General features: G+C 39.5%; 1 protein-coding gene across 3 annotated transcripts in view; it reads left to right on the plus strand.

Moving 5' to 3' along the window:
* Window positions 1-19492, plus strand: part of SEMA3E (semaphorin 3E) — a 264507-nt gene that overhangs the window by 139286 nt on the left and 105729 nt on the right. For 2 of the 3 annotated variants that reach the window (XM_061582315.1, XM_061582316.1), the window contains exon 3: window positions 15172-15332. In XM_061582315.1, the coding sequence (XP_061438299.1) occupies window positions 15172-15332 (161 nt within the window). Of the gene's footprint in view, window positions 1-4371; window positions 4416-15171; window positions 15333-19492 lie in introns of those variants that run through there. The other variant, XM_061582317.1, reaches the window with a different exon arrangement.

Genomic DNA, 19492 nt, shown 5'->3' on the forward strand with positions numbered 1-19492 from the left:
GGCTACCTCTAGCAATCTGGTTCTGTATTTGCTAGGTACTATCAATTGCTTCACTGGTTCACATTCATCCTTTCTCTCAGCAGGCATCCACAGTCTATATAAAATCCCATTCTCACCCACAACTTGATTCCTCAGTTTGTCAGTGAAAGGAATCTGTTGGGTCAGGGCTTGTTCCTTTATCTGCTTCAAACTTATATCTTTATGCAGCTCTTCCCTGAATTGATCTGCTTCTTCCCCAGAGACCACTTGATACAGTTTGTCTTCTTCAGCAGGCCTGCTAGTGGTTGCTATGGTGACCTGAGGCTGGTTAACAGATTCCACCCTGTTTGTTTCAGCCCCCCTTAATATGGCTTCTTTTTCTCTGCCAATTTGCTGTCTGGTCACTACATATATTTTCCCCTGTGCCCCCATAACATCTCTTCCCAGTATTACTGGTTCTTGTTGCTGGGCATTAATACCAACTTTATATTGGCCCTTTCGGCCTCTCCATTCCATTTTCACTAGGGCCACAGGCAAACTCTCTGGTTGACCCCTCACTCCTTGGATAGTCACTGTTTCCTGAGGTAATATTTCTTCAGATTTTATTAAATCTGGCCTCAGTAACGTCTGAGCGGCACCAGTGTCAAGCAATGCCCAATAATTTGCCCCTTGTACACTCACTTCCTCTCTCAGACTTGAATCAAGGTCTGTTACTTCTGTCCAGTTTATCTGGCAAAACTGAACCTTTTTTGCTGTTTCTAAAGCCTTGGGCTCTGTTTTCACTGTCCTTGTCTGAGCAGGATTACTAATGGGGTTGGCAACCTCACATTGAAAACGTAGGTGCCCCGGTCTACCACATTTGTAGCATAATTTCTCCTCACTTTTACGGTACACAGATCCACTCTGGGGTGTCCTGTGCCCTTCAGATTTTAATTGAGGACTCACTTGCTGTGGTACCACATCCCTTCTGCCAGCACTATATGGTCTGGGTTTAAACTCTCTTGATGTTTTCCCCACCCAGCCAGTTTTATTGGAGGCGAAGTGATCCGCCATCTCTGCAGCCTCCTGCACAGATGTAGGGGAACGGTCTTTGACCAGGAGCCTTATTTCTGGTGGTAACTGATGGTATAATTGATCCAGTATCATGAGGCTTTTCACCTCTTCCACTGACTGAGCTTTGGCACTACTCATCCACTTTCCAAATATATCCATCAACTTTGCTCCCAGTTCCACAAAAGACCTCCCTGTCTGTATCTGGCAGTTTCTGAAAAGCTTTCTAAAATAATCAGGCCCCAGTCTGAATCTTTTAAACACTGCTTCTTTGAATTCAGCATAGGTGACAGGCCTGTCTGAGGGGAAATATACCTCAGCCAATTCCCCTTTAATCAGGTTTGATAAATACTGCATGTATTTATCTTCAGGTAGCCCCCACAACTGAGCTGCTTTTTCAAAGGTGCTGAGGTAAATTTGAGGATCTTGACCAGGCTCATAGACAGCAAAGTCCTTTGGAGTAATTTTTATTTTTGCTCCATCTCTGTCCTTTCTTGTTTCATCAGAATGAAACTTCTCTCTTTCAAATTTTAACTTTTCTACTTGTAATTCAGCATCCTCTGCTTGTTGCTTCTCCCTCTCCTCAAACCCCAATCTCATTCTCTCAGCTTCCATCTTCAATCTCTCAGCTTCCAACTCCCTCTGCTTGTCTTTTTCCTCAGCCTCCCATCTTAACTTCTCTCTCAAGTACTCTATATAAGCGGGATTGCTTAAATATCCTTCTGGGGTCTCTTCCCTGACAGGTTGTTTTTGCTGGGCAGTTGCAAATCCTATAAGTGCTACCCTCAATTCATCTACCCCTTTACCCTCATGAGGTAAATTGAATGTTATGCACTTCTCCACCAGCTCCTCTCTTTTCATTTTTATGTATTCAGCCATGGTGTTTGAGTTCACTCACTCTTTGCCACACACTCTTTGCCAGTCACTCTCACAAGTAATCTTGTTTTGTTATTTCCGTTTGCCACACCACTATTAGGGATTCTCTAGTATTCGTATCTCACTGCTACAGCCAACACCTGTGACGTAGTCTCCTTTGTCACCACGTGTCTTTGGGACTCTCTTTGGTTTGTATCTGGATTCTCTGTTGTTCGTATCCCACCGCTACTGACACCACATGTGAGGCGTCCTTCCCTGGCTCTCCCTGTCAGGTTCCTACCTGCGCGTGGTTACTGCCTGTCTCTAGGCACCACCAGAGACTCCACCAGTCCGGACCGCACTCTCTTCTGGTTTACCTATCCGCTCTAGCACAGATCTCAACAGATCCCCCTGCTAGGCAACCACCAGTAACGTCCCAATACTAATATTCCCAGAGACTCTGAATACTGGTATTGTTATTCACTTCACCGCTGCCACCATTTGTTACAGTTCCCCTTCAGCCTTGGTCATTACCTTACCCTCCCTTCTGGTCTGTGAAACCCCAGCCAAGGATCAGGCCTTTGGTAAACCAAATTAAGTATTTATTAAAGATAACAAAGCTAACAAGATTAACAAGATTTCTTCTTAAGGCACATAAGCATATGGTTTTACTCAATACTAATCCGAACTCCACCTCCCTCCTGGTAAACAACTCTCTAAACCCCACCAAGCAATCCACTCTTTCTCTTCTCCCCCCCGATTCCACTCTCACTCTTCCTTTTATACATTCAGCCATTTTAAACACTCAGCCAATCATCTCGCATTCTACTGCCCATTCACTCCCCCTCCTCTTTCACTCCACTTACCATGTATCTTCTAAAACAACAACACTTACCATATATACATTAATATAGGAACATCACATTGGTCTTGACCTTTAAATCCCTACACGGTTTCGGCCCAGCTTATCTCACGGAGCGCCTTCAACGCCACCAATTATGCCGCCCGACAAGATCGGCCACACAGGGCCTTCTCTCAATCCCGCCAACAAAAACAGCCAGATTGGCGGGTACAAGAGAGAGGGCATTCTCAGTGGCGCCCCCCACTCTTTGGAACTCCCTCCCACAAGATCTCCAGCATTCCTCTTCCCTAAATGTATTTCGGAAAGCCTTAAAGACCTGGCTCTTTCAACAGGCCTTCGGGGTATCCGAGGAGGGTTAATTGTTATAATTGTAATGCCTCCTGCCCAGTTTTAATATTGTTGTTGCAGATGTATTGTTTTTATATTGTATCACTATATTTTTCAATTGTATCTTAACGATTTTGTTCGTCGCCTAGAGTGGCCATCGGCCAGATAGGTGACAAAGAAATTAAATTTATTTATTATTATTATTATTATTATTATTCCCTCTGCTGCTTCTACCTCTAAAGTGTTTGTTCTTTTTGTAGGCTTTGCTCCTCCCCTTCCTCTATTCCTGTCTTTGTTCTGAGTTAGTAATGGCTACCTGAGTACAAGTAGCATGGCTGCTTCAGAATGTATGACTTTGCCTCTTTGTAGTAATAAACCTTAAGTTTATTTATTCTTTCATCTACCAGTTTTAACAGACCAGTTATTTCTGCACTCTGCTGCAAAATGTATAGCTATGAAAACTCCAACAGGTTATGGGCCCAGCTTACTAACAGGGCAGAAAGTCTGAATTAAAGAATAATGGCACAGCAAAATAATGCTAAAAATGAACTATGGAATTGATAGTGGAGCTTCATCCCGCATGTCATTAGATGTGGATTTTTTTCATCGAATTAGACCCAAATAGAAGGGGACATGTGTTTATTGCAAATGGGAACTCTCTGCCTATTAATGGACATGAAGAGGGAGTTTTGATCTGCAATATAGAGTTTGGAAAGTATGAGATAGCAACAAGAGATGTTATGTTTATTTGAGCCTTGAATGAAATGTGTTAAGTATTGGCACTTTAACCAAAAAGGCTTCAGTGTGAACTTTTGTGACAATTTGTGCATAATAACAATAGATGGAAAACTGTATACCAGAGCTTTTGAAAACAAGGGTTGTGTTTGAACTACTGTCCAAGGGAATGGGCAAACATGATAAAATGCTGTTCAATTACAGACTGCCTTGAGCTATGACACAGCTGTTTTGGACATTGTGATATAAATGCCATACTTGATCTGGAAAGGAAGAATCTAGCCAAAGGTAAAGATGTGCAACAGTGGCGTTGACAGGTGTATGAACTGTATAAAAGGGAAAAGGATAAGGCCATCTATTCCCAAACAGAGTGAAATGCACTCAAATAAACCACTCAAACTGGTACACTCCATCCTGTGTGGCCCCATCCAGACTTCTAAAGCGGGAAACCATTATTTACTAACATTTGTAGATGACTATTGCAGGTATTGCATAAACTGTCTGCTGAAGGAGAAGTCCCAGACCCTACAACTTCTGAAGGAGTACATTGTGACCATGAGCAAAAAAATTGGCAGGAAACCTCAAGTTCTTCAGACAGATAGTGGAGGTGAGTACATGTCACACCACACCCAAGCGTACCTAAGAGAGCAGGGCATGGCACACAGACACACAATACCTTGCACGCCAGAACAGAATGACATTGCAGATAGAAAGAACAGATGTCTTATGGAGCTGGTAAAATGCTTGTTGCTGGACTCTGAGCTACCCAGCCAATATTAGGGAGAAGCTGTGATGACAGCTATCTACCTGCAGAACTGCCAACCAAGGCAACAGGCAAGATTCTGTTTGAACTGTGGCATGGATGAAAGCCACGCATGCAGCACATTAAAATATTTGGATCCAAGGCCTATGTGCATGTACCAAAGGAGGAGAGGTCGAAACTGAATGACAGCTGCAGAAAGAATAATGGTCACCTATGACCATTATCCCCTCTAGGATGCACACCTTGACATGGTGAGGGGGGTTTGAGAGTGTTGAAGAAGCTGAGAGCAATGCCATAAGGAGTCTAGACTAAGAGGCTAGACTCCTAGCAGGGGCACCCAAGGCAGAATGGTCAAAGCTGAGACACCACAATAAGATGCATCCAGACTCAGAGGAAGGCATTGGTAAACCACCTCTGAATACCTCTTACCATGAAAACCCTATGAACAGAGTATCCAAAATGCAACGTAAGATAGTGAGGGAAGATGAGACCTCCCCCCAGGTCAGAAGGCACTCACCGAGCTACTGGGGAAGAATAAAGGATGAATAGCACTGTGACTAATGCCGCAGCTGGATCAAAGCCGAAAGGAAGCCCAGAGGCTGATGCACACAGATGCAAAAGGAGAGTCCGGAGTTGTACGATGCATATAATAGGAACATGGAGTGTGAGAAGCATGAATCAGGGAAAGTTAGAAATTGTCAAACAAGTAATGGAATGTATCAACATTACAATACTTGGTGTGAGTGAATTAAAATGGACAGGAATGGGATATTTTCAATCAGGCAACTACAAAATATTTTATGCAGGAAATGAGAAATTAAGAAGAAACGGGGTTGCTTTAATAGTGAGAAGTGATGTAGCAAAAGCAATTAAGAGCTATAATGCAAGGTCTGAGCGAGTGATATCAATGAGATTAAATAGGAAACCTATTAACATAACCATCATCCAAGTCTACGCTCCAACGGCAAACACAGAAGAGGAATTGGAGAGATTTTACACAGAAGTACAGGAAGAAACTGATCACACACCAAAACAAGATGTGCTGATAATCATGGGGGACTGGAATGAAAAAGTAGGGAACAGAGAAGAACTAGGAATTGTGGGAAAATGGGACTTAGGAGACAGAAATGAAGCAGGAGAAAACCAAAAAGATGACTGTACATGTGGACATCACCAAATGGTCAATATAAGAATAAAATTGATTAAATAAATGGAAGCAGAAGATGGAGACGTTCCATACTTTCTGCGAAAACAAGACCAGGAACAGACTGAAGTACAGATGATGAACTGGTAATATCGAAAATCAGAGTAAAGCTAAAGAACAACAAAGCAATCATGATGCCAAAATACAAATTAAATAACATCCCAGAAGAATATAAAGATCAAATAAGGAACAGATTTAAGGCTTTAAACTTAGTTGACAGAGAAACAGAAGAACTATGGAGTGAAGTCAGAGACATTATTAGGGAAGAATACAAAAAGACAATACCTCTAATTAAAAAGAGAGAAAGACCTGACTGAAGAAACTCTTAAAATGGTTAAAGAGAGAAGGAAGGCAAAAGCAAAAGGAGACAGAAATACGGTTACAACCCTAAATGCAACAATACAGCAACTAGCATGTAGGGTCAAAGAGATCTATTACAATAGTTGGTGTATATAAATAGAAGAGGACAACAAAAAGGGTAGAACAAGAGCTCTATTCCAAAAGATTAGAGAAATGAAAGGGAAATTTAAACCAAGAGTTGGGATGTTGAATAATCAACAGGGGAACACACTGACTGACCGAGATGAAATAAAAGGAAGATGGAAGCAATACACTGAAGAACTCTATAACAGAGATGCCAGGATGACAGATTCATTCACAGAGGAACCATACTATGAAGAACCAGAAATTTTAGAATATGAGGTAGAAGCTGCTCTTAAAATACTGGGAAGAAACAAATCACCAAAAACAGATGGCATACCAATAGAGAGTTGCTACAAGCTACTGAGACTGAATCTGTCCAAATTTTGACAAAAAATTGTCAAGGAATATGGAAAACTAAGCAATGGCGCACAGACTGGAAGCATTCAAGATACATCCCAATTTCAAAGAAAGGGGATCCCAGGGAATGCAGTAATTATTGAACTATTGCCTTAATATTCCATGCAAGTAAAGTAATGCTCAAGATTCTACAACAAAGGCTCTTGCCATATATGGAGCGAGAAATGTCAGATGTCCAAGCTGGATTTAGAAAGGGAAGAGGCACCAGAGATCATATCGCAAACATACGTTGGATAATGGAACGGACCAAGGCGTTTCAGAAGGAAATCACCCTATGCTTTATAGATTACAGCCTTTGACTGTGTAGATCATGAAAAACTATGGAATGCTTTAAAAGAAATGGGGGTGCCACAGCATCTGATTGTCCTGATGCGCAACCTATACTCTGGACAAGAGGCTACTGTAAGGACAGAATATGGAGAAACCAATTGGTTCCCGCTTGGAAAGGGTGTGAGACAGGAGTGTATTTTATCACCCTATTTGTTTAATCTATACATAGAACATATCATACGGAAAGAGGGATTGGACCAAGATGAAGGAGGTGTGAAAACTGGAGGGAGAAATATCAATAATTTAAGACGTGCAGATGATACCATACTACTAGCAGAAACCAGTCATGATTTGAAACGAATGCTGATGAAAGTTAAAGAGGAAAGCGCAAAAACAGGACTGCAGCTGAACGTCAAGAAGACTAAAGTAATGACAACAGAAGATTTATGTAACTTTAAAGTTGACAATGAGGACATTCAACTTGTCAAGGATTATCAATACCTCGCCACAGTCATTAACCAAAATGGAGACCATAGCCAAGAAATCAGAAGGCGGCTAGGACTGGGGAGGGCAGCTATGAGAGAACTAGAAAAGGTCCTTAAATGCAAAGTTGTATCACTGAACATTAAAGTCAGGATCATTCAGACCATAGTATTTCCGATCTCTATGTATGGATGTGAAAGTTGGACCATGAAAAAAGCGGATAAGAGAAAAATCAACTGATGTGGCAGGATCAAGAAAAATACATGTTGAACACTTAGATGGAAAGATTGCCTACTTACATGGAGAAATGAAGGAGGAAATCTACTTCGGACATCCTCCTAGATTTGAAAGATCAGGAGATAAACCATTGCGTGCAAATTTCATAAAAGTATATATGGACTAAAATAAGCAGCAAGACCATGGTATGAGAAACTGAATCAGATGCTCACCAGAGAAGGCTTCAAGCAGGATCAATCTGATCCCTGTCTCTATGCAAGAAATGGCAGATAGGTTTAGATGCTAATTTATGTTGATAGGGTTGCCAGGTCTTTGGGTTTAGTCCAAAGACTCTGGTTTCTTGGGGTCCTCTCTGGGTCTCTCTTAATCTCTGGTCTCTTAACTTTCATTTTTTAAACAATTAAGTTTCTAGATGGTCTGGTTCAAAAAATATAAAAGAAAATGTTAGCCCCAATATGAAGCTTTTCTGGGAGTAAAGCTGCAATGCTAATACCACATACTTGGGAATTAACCCCACTGAATTCAGTAGGACTTACTTTTGAGTAGGCATGGTTAGGATTGTGCTGAAAATCAATGGGATTATTGAGCAAACATAGAAAAGGATTGTGTTGTAAATTTTTCTCTCCCCCTCAGATCATTTTTCTTTTTGAGAAATTGGGCAGGGCTTACTTAGTTGTCACTGCTTTTATTTGGGAGGAAACTAATACTTAAAAAAATGTTCTGCAATGGCCAATGGGTTTTGACAATAAACTATTATATGGAATGTATGTATTTTTACATCTCCAGTATGTGTGTATATGGAATATTTCCATCAACCCTGTGAGAAATAAAGCCATTTAAAATCCAATAACCATAAACAAGTATAAACAGTTGCAAAATAGCTTAAAGTGGCATGATTCTGAATTTTGGGTTGGGTGAGTGAAGTTCCTTATCACTGAATTGCAGTCTTGTGCATGCTTCCTGAGAGCCAGTGTGGTGTAGTGGTTATTGTCTGAGTAAACCCCATTGAATACATTGGGACTTTCTTATGAGTAAACATGCATAGGATTGCACTATAAATATCTTTACAGGTTGTGTAAATAATAAACATCTTTGACTTTCATGCTTATATAAATATTTCTTCATACTATGTCTTGATATGTATCTGATTTCACACTATGGTTGTAAATTATTATTTACAAATCATTATTTCCTCTATATTTTAAGCGTACCCTTCTTCCTTGGGGTGGTCATGGTACCCCTCTGTTGTAGGCACCATGGGCCTGGGGCAGGTGGTGCCCAAGGGCCCAATCACGTGTGGCACTGGCCCTGACTGCAACCCCCAGGTCAGGTTGTACTGCATGGGAATTTCTGTGACCTTGGGTGACTTACTGCCAGGATTTTTTTAGTTTTGGTTATGAACCCTGACTGGTTGTGGGATATTGAGTTTTCTGTCTTACTCATAGGACTCTTGTGGTTGGTATGGTATTTCATTTATGAAATTATCACTGACTTGTTTTTTTGTTTTTTTTTTGTCCATTTGCATTTCATTTACCTCTGACCTTACTCCTTTACATCCATAGAAGCAACAACAGTGGTTCTATGTGGTCAGCTCAACCCCCTTAAACCCACCTACGATGCACCTGGCTATTTGCATGATGGTTTGTTTCTTGCACAATAGTGGCAAAAAAGAACTCACATACTGGGAAGAGTGGCTTTAATTGCTGTTGTTCCCAGTCTACTGCCTGTGAAGGTAGACCAAACCATGTATGTTTTCTCTCTGTCAATTATTACTTGCTGGAATTTGGTTGGCTGTCAAAATGAGTTTATAGCAGCCCACAGAGTAGGCAGAAAAGATGAGAGAATCTTCTTAACTCTTACTCATTTCTCAAACCTCTCTCTGCAGTGAAGGGTCAAGTCTGTAAAGAAGTTTGGAGCAGCCATGTTAAAAGGCAGGCAGGACATTTATTTATTATTTATTTTATTTATTTTATTTAATTTATATACCGCCCTAAGCCTAAAAGGCTCTCTGGGCGGTGTACATCAGAAATAAAACAAGCACAATATATAAATACAATAGATATAACAGAATCAAAAAACAAACAAACAAGCAAGGCAGGGGGTTGCCAACTGTGCTCTGATGTGGATATCATTGCAGAGGACCCTAGTCAAGCCTTACCAACAGCACAATCCTAACAATATATACTCAGAAGTTGTCCTGTTGAGTTCTATGGGGTTTAGTCCCTTAGTAAGTGTGTTTAGAATTGCAGCCTCCAGGGGCATCAATTTTTTCTCCTGAATTCTCCAATCCTACATCTCGACACTAGACTTTCTTCCTACAATGGCCTTCTGGTGACTGGCCTGACCTGAGGGCAGTTAAGCCCTTCTTGCCAGAAGCAAGTAGGCTAAATTAAATGTTCATTACCCAGACTCTCTAAGCAGGTGAGAAGCAACGATCCTGTCACTTCAGCTGGACCTGGAAACACCCATACTTAGCTAAGATTTCTATCTTAATTCCCAATCAGAGAATTTTTTTAGTGGTATGCTCCAAACAACTGTGGTTAATGCTTAATGTATCATGCTTAATGACATCACCAGGGCCCAACCCATGACATCACTAAGGCCCACCCCTGAAATCTCAGGGTTTGGGATGCTTCTGACCTAGCAACCCTAGTTGATGATCTGCTTTTGAGTTATAAAGATGAAACAGGCCATGAGGAAATTGTGAATTGAGAGGCAGAGGTGAAACAACTGGGAGACATCACCCACTACCTCAGGATCCAAATAGAAAGAGAGAAAGATGGAAGCTGTCTCCTCAGCCAGAAACAAAATATCTATGAAACGCTAGTGAACCTAGGACTAATCCAGTGGCCACATCCATGGATACAAATTATTTAAAGGGGGATGAGAACAGTAAGTCCATTCCACAGAATAACAGATACAGGACAGCTATAGGAAAGTTGATGTACCTAGCAACCACAGCAAGACCAGATATAGCCACAGCAGTAGGGATACCGTGTAGAAGGACCAACTCAACAAGGGGGAGAGATTGGACAGCTATAAAGAGGGTGGCCGGATATTTAAAGGGGGCGGTAAACGTGAAACTAATGTAACAGGCCACCAACAGTCCCAGTAGTTTACACAGATGCAGACTGGGCCAGAGACACAGCAGATTGCAAATTCACTAGTGGAAACTTGTATGGAGGTGGATCAGCTAGCTGGGCAGATAAGTAGCAGAATGAAGTGGCAGCCTCATATTTTCATCTGTTCAAGCAGAGTACGTGTCAGCTGCCCAAGCATGCCAGGAACTGAAATGGCTAGGAATAGATGAACCAAGGCCCATACAGATACTGGAAGACAACCAAAGCTGCAAAAAGACTGAAAGGATCAGCGCATGTAGCAAGCACATTGTTGTGAAATGCCACCTATTGAGAGACATGCATGAAAAAGGTCTTACTGAGTCGGAGTATTGGCCAACAGGGGAATGATTGTAGATAACCTCACTCATCCATTTCCCAGAAATCACTTCTAACATTGCGAGAGAAGATGAATCTTGTGGACTTGCACACATGTTGAGAAAGGGTGTTGGGAGTAAAGCACCAATGCTTGTTACATGTGATCTGAATCAGTAGGGGGAGACAGAAAGTCAGTAGACAGAAAGGCAATCTATTCTTCCCTTTGCTGATTTATCCTGTAAAGTGTTTGGTGTTTTTGCAGGCTTTACTCCTCCCCTTCCTCCATTCTCTTCTTGTCTTTATTCTTAGTTAGTAATGGCTCCCAGGCTGCATGGCTGCTTTAACTTGTATAACTTTACCTCTCTGTAGTAATAAACCTTACGTTTCTTTATTATATATCTAATCTGTATCTATATCTATCTATATCTATAATGGATTGCCTTGCTGCTTTTACACCCACCTGACTGGTGGGCGTAAAAAGAACAGATTGAGAAAGTTTTTGCATTCATTTCTTCAGCAGGTACCAAAAATCTAGGCAAATTAAATTTCTCGGTAGCTTGCCAACATCCTGACAAATATTCCAAGGTTTAAGAACTGCAGGAAATCCATTTGACCGTTCTTTACTAAATTGATAGTTGAAGACATTAGATGCCATTTAGATGGTCTGCTCATATTACATGAACTTTGTAGTTTATTACATTATTCAATTTAGGATATTATTGGTTGGGACATACGGTAACCTGGATAGTCACTCCACAAAAGAAATCATGAAAGGGGTTCCTTGCATATTTGACAGGTTCAGAATCCCAGTCATCAGTGTCCCACATCTGGAAAGCATCTTTGTCAGAAATGTCTTCAGAGCTCTGACTGGAATATCATTTGTAATTGATTTTTAAAAACTATCTACTAAGTTGACAATGGATAACATTTGAGATGTCTTCCATTGATAAATAACCGTTTGAGAGAATTTGGGATCATGTGATTAACTACTCTAAGAGGGCTTTTTTTAATTTTAGTGCTAATTTTCATCACACTGTTTTATATAGCTTCCCAGACTTAAAATGAAAGATGCAATCAATTGCACACTTTCTTGAGACTCAGCCCATGGAGTGAAGGCTACATCTGCACCATACATCTGCACCCTTAAATATTAGACAGGCACCATCTCTGTTATCTTTTCGAAGCCTGTTGAAGACCTTCCTCTTTCAACAAGCCTTTTAAGTTGAGACCTTATCCCAGTCTGCGCCTGTGTTGGAATTGCTTTTTAATATGTTTTTTAAATGTTTTTTAACCCCCCCCCAATGTTCTTAACCTTTTTTTAAAAAAAGTCTTGACAGCTTTTTTTTTTTAAAAAAAACATTTTTAAAGAGGTTTTAATGTATTTTAAAGTCTGTTTTTATTATGTTTAGTGTTTTTGGTGCTTTTGTTTGCTGCCCTGGGCTCCTGCTGGGAGGAAGGGTGGGATATAAATCAAATAAATAAATAAATACATTTTAAACACGATGATACCACTTTAACAGCCATGCCTTTTCCAAAAAAAATCTGGTGAACTGTAATTTGTTAACAGTGCTGTTAGGAGACCTCTTTTCTCTCACAGAGCTACAATTTTCAGAGTGATTAATGATCAGTCCCTCTTCCCAGGGAACTCTGGGAACTGTAGTTCTGTGAGGGGAATAGGGATCTCCTAAGAAACTGCACTTCACAGGATTATGGGGGGGAGAGAGCTATGACTGTTAATGCTTTAAATGTATAGGTGGGATGCAACCTAAGAGTGACTTACTTGTGCTTCAATACGCATAGAGGCAAACTGAAAAAAGTGTGTTTGGCCCTCATGAGTTTCAGTGTAAAATCTGTTTTACTTTTACAGCAAAGTATTGTCCATGTTATCTTTTTGTTTCAGAAGAATAGGTGTTATTGAAAAATGAAAGTGTACTAAAGATTCCACAAAAATGTACTAAGGATTCTTCATTCTGAACATTGAGAATATTTAGTCTGGTCTGGAGATAGGGGAGAAATTAGATTAAAGCCGAGTCTATCTCATTCACACTTTCCAAAACAATATGAGAATCGAAACACATCCATCCTTCGGAAAATCGGGATTTTGAGTTGCAGTTCTCCAAATAGTGTTTATGTTTACAGAAATGCATATATTAGGGGAAAGTGTACATAAAAATGAACATATTTATGAAAATAACTTTTAACAATGCATTATATTAGAGGTTGCTTGCAAAAAGGTGTACATTAGTCAAACCTGCATGCAAAAATGTGTTTGTTATAAGAAATGTGCTTTAAAACGTTGAAGAATTTTCATGAGAATTTTTTTTAAAAAAATGCACAAATTGCTACAGAACTGTGGAGAACTGAATTTAGGCCTGGAAGAATGAGACACTGAGAGAACTGACGTCCTTGCATTCTTTTTCTGGTTCCAGGGGTGCAGGATTTCCATGTCTTAACCCTCGACCTGGTTTAAAGATTTAGCTTCCTTCTGAATATTTTTGGGGAAAGAACTAAGTCCTCAGGAAGAGAAATCTCAGGGAAGGAAGGGGACCCATCTTCAGCCTTATCACCCATTCTAAAATGTAAAGCCAACCCCATTCTAGCACGTCCTTCCAGTATTTCTTTTTCTTGTGGGGAAAGTGACTGGGAAGGAGATCCCAAACAAATAAAATAATGGAAATCAGTCACAAATTGTGCTGGAGGTGAATTTCAGAAATGTAGGGTTTGGAATATGAACTTGCCCAGTTTGGAAAAATTTAGCCCATTATGAACAAAGGGCTAACTACTATAGGCCTTGCTCATAAGTGTTTGGTGATCTTGCTGCCATCAGTCTTCCTTGTCAGTTTCCCCCTGGAACCAGTGGCATGAAGCATTCACTGGAGAGGAAAACTTAAGGCTTTTGAACACTCTTGGGTATATTCCAGAACATCCAGACCTTAAGGACAAAGTTGACAAGGCCTCTCCTATTTCCAGCAAGCCCCTCATATCTCCAGCTATTGCCTCCTGTCACCTCTAGGTGATGTAGGTTTGCCTGAGAGAGGAAGACTGGACTGGAAAACCAAACTCATTTCAAGTTGAGCTGGGGCATATATCATTTTTATGGAAGGCTTAGAGGACACACCAGTCAGGAAGCAATAATTTTATTCTTTCTCTTACATAAGAAAGATCAGTAACAGAAGACTCTTGACTTCACCCAGATATAGCTAAAGTTCAGAGGTACCTAGTGACTAAACTACGTAATTACACTATCCACTAGTTAGGAGAAAAGTGAGATCTCTATCTTTGAAATTATAATTGCTTCCAGGCTCTAATTATTGCTCCAGCAGACACTGCTCCATGTCTTCAGGCTCAGACACTTGAGTCTACAGGTCTAAAGACCAGAAGCTCTAGTAGTCCTTCATGGCAATGGTTCTGAAGTAGAAATTATTTGGGTAATCTTCCAAGGCTGTAATTTGTTTCTGCAAAAGAGCTAAATCAATGGCTTTGGTTTTTAATCCTTGCCAACGTGGAATTGACAGGTTCAAGACGTAACAATCAGACTACAGTGCATATTAAAAACAGTGACCAAAGAAGTCTCATCAATGGTTATATTTTCCAGAGAGGTAACCGTGGCTTGTAGTACCTTAAAGGCTAACAAATTTATTATGACGTTTTTGTTGGTATTGGTGAAGAATTAAACATGGAATACATAATCTAAGGATCTGTATTCCCTAGGTCTGAAGTGGTAGCATACCTTTGTGTGCAAAATCTATCTATTCCTGTTTAACCTTGTTAGACCCATATATGTCAGGACTAAATAAGTATATAGTTCTGGCAAGTAGAGGGATGAGAGAGAACTTCCCATTAATTTAATCTTACCTTTTTTGTACTTTTTCTAAAGGCATATTTCTCTCTTTTGAAATAATAAAAAAGGAAGTGTCTCTTTTATGTGTGAGTCTGTGATATATTGAGCTAAAGGGTTACATTGAAAAGCTCTACACCCAGCCTTACTTGAAGAATTTTGAAAATGAACCCTAGGTGTTCCACACAGTTAAAAGCTTGGGAAGATCTAAACATCCCAGAACTATTTACCTAATTTCCCAGGAAAATATGAGGCTCTTCAGCATCTATAATACACACTCTGATTGTATTTCAGAGCTCTGGGATTTGAACAGAACATCAGTCTTTCATAGCCCATCTGGATACCTTGGTCTTCATGTAATGCTTCTGGATGAGTATCAAGATCGACTCTTTGTGGGAGGAAAGAACCTGGTATATTCTCTCAGCTTAGACCGAGTCAGTGAGAATTACAGAGAGGTATAGTAACTACTTACATATACTCTACAATAATGGCAAGAAATTTTTCATAAAAATGTGTGTGTGTGTGGGGGGGTTGTTTTAGGGTTTTTGTAGAGAGAAAAAGACTGGATTATCAAATGTTTAGAAATGGAATACAGAGGGCACAATCCACTAGGAGGATCATTTGAGCAAGCTCATTCCAAAATGTCCATTTTAATGGGGCTTTGTGCGGGTCAAGTTCCCTGTAGATCATGTTCTTAGACTTTACCTTGAATGTAATACAGAACCAATGTAATTGAAATATATATGTTCTTGTATTTTTGTCTCATTTGCTTCTTTGATTTACATTAAGCATATAGAGTTTTTCATAGTTTGTGCAGTCTTTTGCCTCTGCATTGGCCTGTCCCAGTAGCTAAAGTTGCTACCTGGTTGATATTGTTCCAACTTAATGGTTGTTTTGTACTGGAGATGGGGATTGGCTTGGGCCATGACCCCTCCTACAGAGTAGCCCATGATGTGGCACCAGCTAGGTTCTCCTGTACCAAACTGTGTGCAGATGCCAATATAGAAATGACATAGCCCTGCTCATATTTAGGAGTTTAACCAGGGAACAATTTCTGTCCTGTCCTCCATAGAGTAGCGGCAAATTCAGAAGTGCAGGGTCCCTTCATGATAGTCAGAGCCACACCCCGTTCTAAGATTACACAGTCTTCTAAGATTATATAATAATCTGGCCAGGCTTAAATACTGCTTTCTGCTTCTCTATTACTTCATCACTTGACTGACATTTAGGAATTAATAGAACTCCTTTCATTCTGATTGGCTCCAGTCTGCAGGAAACGACAAGAAAACAAGTTAGAAGACTCTTCTCACTGACTAACACACTCTCCTTTCATGCTGATTGGCTCATAGGACACTGGAGACATAGGGATTCTGCTGGGATCTGCCTCCCAAAAAAAGTAAGGGGTCTAAGTTCCCCTGAGACCCTGGACAACTACACTCCTGCTTGTCCTGTGTCAAACGCAATCAGCACTGTTTCCGTTTTGCTACACTTCAGTTTACAGTAAAAATTATGTTATTTGTCTCTCTATAAGCGATGGCTGAAACTAACGTAATTAATTACATAATTTAATTATATAATTAATTACAATGGAAGGCAAATGTCAAAACAGTGTTTAAAATAATGCAATTATTCACGTAACATTTGCGGACTAAAAAAACTATAGCAAATATCACTCATATTAGCTTGCCTGATTTCTGTTCCTGACCTTGGGAAAACATGCAAATTGTGGCAATTTCCTCTTTCAATTTCATTTTCTCTAGCATCCCTATCCACATTGTTTAACAAAATTTATTTAACCAAATCTATATTTCACTTCTTGACAGAAAACCTTTCAGCCATTTACAAAGACTTTATATTTAATTTTTATTTATTTATTTATTTGATTTGATTTGACATCTAACAACTGGCCATTTTCAATTGCATCAATTTTATTTTAAAATATATACAGCATTTTTAAAGAAGCACCAGTACATGGTCACCATGGTATACTATTTCAAGGAAACAGGCAAGTTTAAGGGGGTGCAGTTACACATTTATTTCAATAGGAACCCAATCTCTATAAGATGTAACATTAGAGGACCCCCATAGGACAGTGGCACAAGGATACGGAAGATTTCATGTAAGGCAAGATATTATTTCCATCTGATTATGTCCACTGATAGCTTACAGATCCTGGATTGCAAGAGGATGTAAAGGCATTTAGAAAGTAATTTGTTTTTCAGCTAGCAAGTCTGTATAATGTGAGATGTCACATGGAATATTCAGTGCCTGCTTCCTGGAAGAATTTTATTTAATTTCAACAGATTCTTTAGATTCATAACTATTGCTTCAACTTTCTGCCTGTTGGATAGCTCATTGTTTTGCATGAAGGCTTCAGCGCAGGACAGCCAAACAAATAATATGCATTTGTCAAAAAACTATGGAAAAGATATTCAGAGACATGGGTAAGGAAAAAAAAATGTAGACACAGACCTGGAGTCTTATGGTGTCTGTTTAAACATTTGCTTTATTTATAAATATAGAAGTGACCCACACTAGAAGCAGATACAGCATTGATAGGGTGGGGCAGCAGCAGCTCTTACCTGACATCGGTACAGGTATTGCATTCCTTATTCAAGCCCTTTCCATACTTCAATTATTTTCCATTTTTATTTCTCTTCTTTTTTTATTTTTCTCCTGAATCATCCTCTGTGCACAAAAGTTGCATTAGGAATGAGCAATACATGGCACAGGCTCCCCAAGAGACCTGAAACCTGTAGCACATGATAATCCTTTGCAAGGAATCACCTTCTTGGGGAATAACAAGAAAAAGCAAAATGGATTTTGATACTGCTGGGTCCCATGAGAAGATGCATTGCAGATGTTCTATAACATGTGAGAGGAAGTGTTTGCATGGACTGAATTTTGCCTTCATTCTCAGATCCCATTAGATTCCAGTTAGAGTTGTGTTCCAGTGACTGATTGGTCATCTTCTTTTTAACCAATTTCTTGTTTAACCCTTCTGAATAGTTGTGTTTCAGTTTGCAGCAACCTCAATACAGGTGACTTTTTGAGATATTTTGTGCCAAATAACTTACAATCTTGGGCAGATTTTCTTCAGGGGCCAGCTTGCATATTCGTTGTAATGCTTTTGCTAAGATTTGTTAGTCACTTTGGAGGTTTTTCTTAAACACAGAAGAATGGAAATATAATTACCTATAATCTGATGTTGTGAACAATGGTAATGTAAGAGAGCAGGCAAATAATCCTGTCCATTTTTCCACTTCTGCAAACTAAAGTCAGCAGAACTAACAGAGAAATGTTTTAATTCCTGCAATCATAGAATCATAGAATGGTAGAGTTGGAAGGGGCCTATAAGGCCATCGAGTCCAACCCCCTGCTCAATGCAGGAATCCAATGGCTAACAAACATCATAAATCTCTTTATCTTGTGTTCCATGAAAAAAAGATTATTTTGGATTGGATTCCTGCTTTGTTCACATTTCTAAAGTGAGCCTTTATTTAGCCAGCTTTGGCCTTCAACTTGATGTATGAGTCTGATTAACAAACACTTTTAGGCAACAAAAAGAACATATGTTCATCACAGATGAACTCCTTCTCTCATTAAACAACTGAATAATATCTTAGACATTTCAGCAACAAGGAATGTATTAAGAATCTCCAAGGATCAAGCAATAAAAAACTGGGTGGATGTAAAACACGCTTGATTTTTATGAGGCAGTAACTTGAAAATAACTTAATTGGCAAAGAATGAAAGGTGGTCAGTCACTCTCTCTGGACCTTATACTTTATGGCTATTTTCTCTGGTCCCCAAAGTTCACTTAGTTCAAGAAACACATTTAAAATACATTGTTTAATTATTGCTTGGATTGTATCTGTATGTGTGTGCATGTGGTTTTTTTAAAAAGTGCATGTACATTTAATTTCCCCCCATCTCTCTTACCAAATTTCTATTCCACCCTTCCTCCAAGGAGCTCAGGCAGATTCATGGGGCTATCACATTGAGGCTGGGGAAAAAAGATTTTGTTTACTTCACTGCCTGACCAACTACCTACTAGAATATGCCTATCATTTCCCCCCCCCCCCAAGATTAGGACTTTTTGTGAGGACATACAGAGGTTTCTGGACTTGCAGGATTTTGGATTATATGTTTCATTTGCATAAAGCATTTGTTTATGCTCAATTTGGTTATATTTATATGTATTTTAATATCTCTTATTCTTTTCTCCAAGCTAGATATACCGTCAGTACAGTTTTTTCAGTGTGTTAACATACAGACTTGAGGCATTTTTGTAGCGGGTATTTAAAGGCAGAAGTAGGCATTAAGGCACAGGGTTGTCGCCTTAAGCAGCTTTATTTATAAAGTATTTATTTATTTTTAAATGAAGAACAGGATATACATCTCTTTAATAATAAAGAGAAGTGTGGCCTGTTCTTCACTTAAAAATAAACCCCAGAGCTACAATAAAAATATTAAAAACAATAAAACCAACCAATAATAATTAAAGAGTCAACATTACTCCTACTAGGAGGAAGGGCGGGATATAAATCAAATAATAAAATAAACAATAAACATTGATACGATGCATTAATAAGACCAGCACGTCCACAAGGAC

The sequence above is a fragment of the Rhineura floridana genome, chromosome 8 (assembly GCF_030035675.1).
Source record: "Rhineura floridana isolate rRhiFlo1 chromosome 8, rRhiFlo1.hap2, whole genome shotgun sequence".
NCBI classification, from domain to species: Eukaryota; Metazoa; Chordata; class Lepidosauria; order Squamata; family Rhineuridae; genus Rhineura; species Rhineura floridana.